Here is a 3,646-nt window from a genome sequence, read left to right on the forward strand (position 1 = left end):
TCATGATGTCAGCGGCTGTCTGAGCAAGCATGAAGCGATTTTCATCACATTGTAGAAAGGGCAGGAGGAAGATTCCCAGAAAGAAGTTGCGGTGTACATGTGAAACACGGGCGGTCGCCACGAACTGATCACACAACTGATTCGTTCTGTTCTGGAAATATTGTCCATATTTCACACAAATTCATCAGTGAAAAATGAATGTACCACTTTTTGACATGAAGAAGTATAAGCCTAGCCAGTCTGAAAGTAAAAGTAAGTATATAGTTGGGTCTATACAGAACAAAGCAGCTCTATTTTTTCAGACAAATTGGGGAAAAACTGAGGAAAAGCAGTCTACAAAGGCAATTGCAACATAATTTCTCCCAAGGTCATGCAACAATTGTAAAATGACATCATGCTATTTTATAAATTATTATTATTTTAATGTATTTGGTATAAGGTATACAGGGTCTATGGGGTCTCAATACATAGATCAGACTGGTCTCACTACATAGATCCTCCTCTTTTCAGCTTCCTAAGCACTGGCATTACAGGCATGTGCCATCCGGCCCAGTTTTAATGCCCTCTCAGAGCACCGGGAGGTGGTGGTGGTGACATGTCACACCGAGGATCGAACCTTGGTGGCTGTGCTCTGCTGAAGCAGATGCTTTAGTCTGCTGAGCTATCTGGTTGGCCCTCATCATGCTAGTTTATAAACTTTCTCTTGTTTCTGTTTTTCTTCTTTGCATACCACTAATAACTCAATCTATTTTGCTATATGCAGCCACCATTTAGGATCCCTCCATAATAAACTGACCTTAATTTATGTCAAGGAAGGCATTATGCAACTTATCGAGGTAAACTCAATAGTCCTCTGAGGGCATCCATGGGAATTGAGACCTCTCCTAAGATTTTGTAGAGATTGTTCCATGGCCCTTCTACTGCATTCTCCTGGCTACTGGGAATTATCTGCTTTTGTTGGTAGTAGACTATTTTCAGGGTATCTTTGGCTGATCAGATTTAAAATTTTGGAATCTTTTTCAAAAGGTTCTACAATTTAATTGGCTATTGAGGACAGCAATCGAAAATGTGCCTGAACATTTGTAGGCAACAAAATCACAGAATCAGTTGGAATTTAAAATACAATCTCACATGGAAATGGATTTCAAATATTAAGTATTTGGAAGCAAAATGAAAAGTTGAACATTGTCTCACTCATATAGCAGGAGAAATAAAACAAATATTCAACAAAATAAGAGACACTATAGAAGTAGAACTGTAATAAATCTAAGAGATGTGAATGAACTTGAAGCTGCATTTTACAGGTGTCTCCACAGTAGGTGGAAGAGGCAGGCAGGACATCCGAAGGCCAAGCTTCTGGAAATGAGTGATGACAATATGACACAAGGTCAGAAAGTAGAGATTTGGAGAACTTTGTCTCAATTCAGCAATGGTGTGAATGATCATAAGTGGGCTTTTTAATAATATGAACAAGCAGGTTGCTTTTTTCAATGGAGTTAAAAAAAACTTTGAGTTGAAACCACTACAGATGTGTGCAGTAGTCCTCAATATGACATTTGTGTCTAAAAAGAAATCCTCACAAAAAAACAGTTTTTTGGATAAAAATGTGCATATATGTTTTGACTGTCTTTCATACTACAAAAGCTTTTGTGACATGAGATATTTTTTCCAGATACCTATGGTCATTTTACTGATGATTTCTTCAACAAGTGCCTCTCTGGCTGAAATGTTTTCTTCTTACAAAGTAAAAATGGAACTAAAATTTGTCAGAGGCACAGTCTTTGCCTTTCTCATTGGCTTGGGCACTGTGGGGAACATCTTTGTTTTTGTGAGCTATGCACTCATGTCGGCAGGCACTGACAGGAAATGTATGCATCTTATTCTCATCCATTTGTCTTTCACACACATCATAATGCTTCCCTGCCAAGGCCTGCCAAAGATAGTAGCAGCATTTGTCTTGAGAAACTTCCTAAATGACACAGGCTGTAAAGTCGTTGTTTACCTGCAGAGGGTGGCTCGGGGCCTCTCCATCTGCACCAGCAGTCTCCTCACAGTGGTCCAGGCCATCACCATGAGTCCCAGACACTCAGGGTGGAGGAGGCTCCAGCCCAGGACAGCATGGGTCTTCCTCCCTCTGCTTCTCTTCTTCTGGATTCTCAATTCCACAATAGGCATGAACTTACTTCATTACGTCAAGAAAACCAACACGTCAAAGTTCACTAGCAATAATGAGAGATGTGATTTTCAACCCAAAAATCCCCAAATAAGATGGCTTTTTCTCATACTCATGGTCCTACGGGATGCTGTGTTTCAGGGTCTCATGGGTGGGGCCAGTGTCTACATAGTGCTTGTGCTGCACAAGCACCACCAGTGTGTTCTCCGCCTGCAGAGCTCCAAGCTCCTCTACACAGCACCCCCTGAGATCAAAGCTGCTCAGAGTGTTCTCTTTCTGATGCTCTGTTTCATTTTATCCTATTGGATAGAATGTATATTATCTCTATTTTTAAACTCCTTGTTGGAGAATAATGCCATAGTATTTAATATTCGAGAACTTCTGACTATGAGCTATCCCATTCTCAGCCCATTCTTGCTGATTCACAGAGACGGACATCTGCGTGGATGTGGGAGAGGCCAGTAGCAGAAGCCCTTTGTTTAAAATAAAATGTCTGTTTATGCTTCTTTTCTTAAGTGTGAAATAAGTGTAAGCTTTATTGTCTAGTAGCATATGTAATAAAAATCAAGTGAGAGTACATCATACATTTAGGTGACAGTTCTGGTGATGGCCCTGAGCTGCATGGGTAGCAGAGGCAGCTGTCTTTCATCCCACACCTTGTACCTGCAGGAACTGGCTACTCCTGCTCATCAGTGGGCCTTTCCACTGCCAGCTATGCCTGTAGGAAGAAGGACGAGGGCACGAATAGTCAGTACATGCTTGTGGGTCGGGAGACAACACAGGGGTGCCATTAAGTTCAAATAATAAATTAATTATAATTATAGTATAAAGGTGCATATGTGGTGGCCATTTCAAAAGAAGAAAATGTAATTTATAAACTAGGCAAGCAATTCTTAGATACTCTCTGTGATCCAAGAGTTTCATGTCAACAAATGATATTGCAGAAAGATAATCTTGTTGTTGGGAGACAGTCAAAATGGACAGATACAAACCACAGTGTTATCATCAAAAGAAACATAAGTATCAAATGAAAGGGCCATTTTACTTGTCTTTTTCACAAATTCAACAATATCTATCTATCTAAGAATTTTTTATTGAACTTTAAAAGAATAGGCAAGGGCACACCATGATGCTGCATGGTTATTGATGTTACATATATAATTAATCAGAAAAGCTATGCATGGCAGTAATACTTAGAATAGAAGATGTTTGGCTGTATATTTTTCACATTAGGAACTTATGTAAGAATACTTAAGTAATCAACTCAAATACTCCAGTAATCATGCCTTGAGAGAAACTGTGTCACTAAATGTAGTAACTGGAATTTTTTCTCTAATTTTTCTGATTGGTTGACCATTTAAATGCATGTCAAACAAATCAATGAATCAATGTGTAACACAATTTGTGACTTATTTGTGGAATTCACATATGAATGTCATCTGTCTCTGCCTTTAAAGATTCACAACATATTCT

General features: G+C 39.2%; 1 protein-coding gene across 1 annotated transcript; it reads left to right on the top strand.

Annotated features, from left to right (window-relative positions):
- Positions 1 to 1,750: 1,750 nt before the first annotated feature.
- On the top strand, positions 1,751 to 2,638 carry LOC101562008 (vomeronasal type-1 receptor 4-like). The gene has a single exon (XM_004628465.1). The coding sequence runs from the start codon at positions 1,751 to 1,753 to the stop codon at positions 2,636 to 2,638; it is 888 nt and encodes a 295-aa protein (XP_004628522.1).
- Positions 2,639 to 3,646: the final 1,008 nt, after the last annotated feature.

The sequence above is a fragment of the Octodon degus genome, unplaced genomic scaffold, assembly GCF_000260255.1.
Source record: "Octodon degus isolate 3935 unplaced genomic scaffold, OctDeg1.0 scaffold00023, whole genome shotgun sequence".
Taxonomy (NCBI): domain Eukaryota; kingdom Metazoa; phylum Chordata; class Mammalia; order Rodentia; family Octodontidae; genus Octodon; species Octodon degus.

What these genes read in the sequence shown, in the direction of transcription:
- LOC101562008 (XM_004628465.1), top strand. Translation starts at nt 1,751, where the DNA reads ATGGAACTAAAATTTGTCAGAGGCACAGTCTTTGCCTTTCTCATTGGC.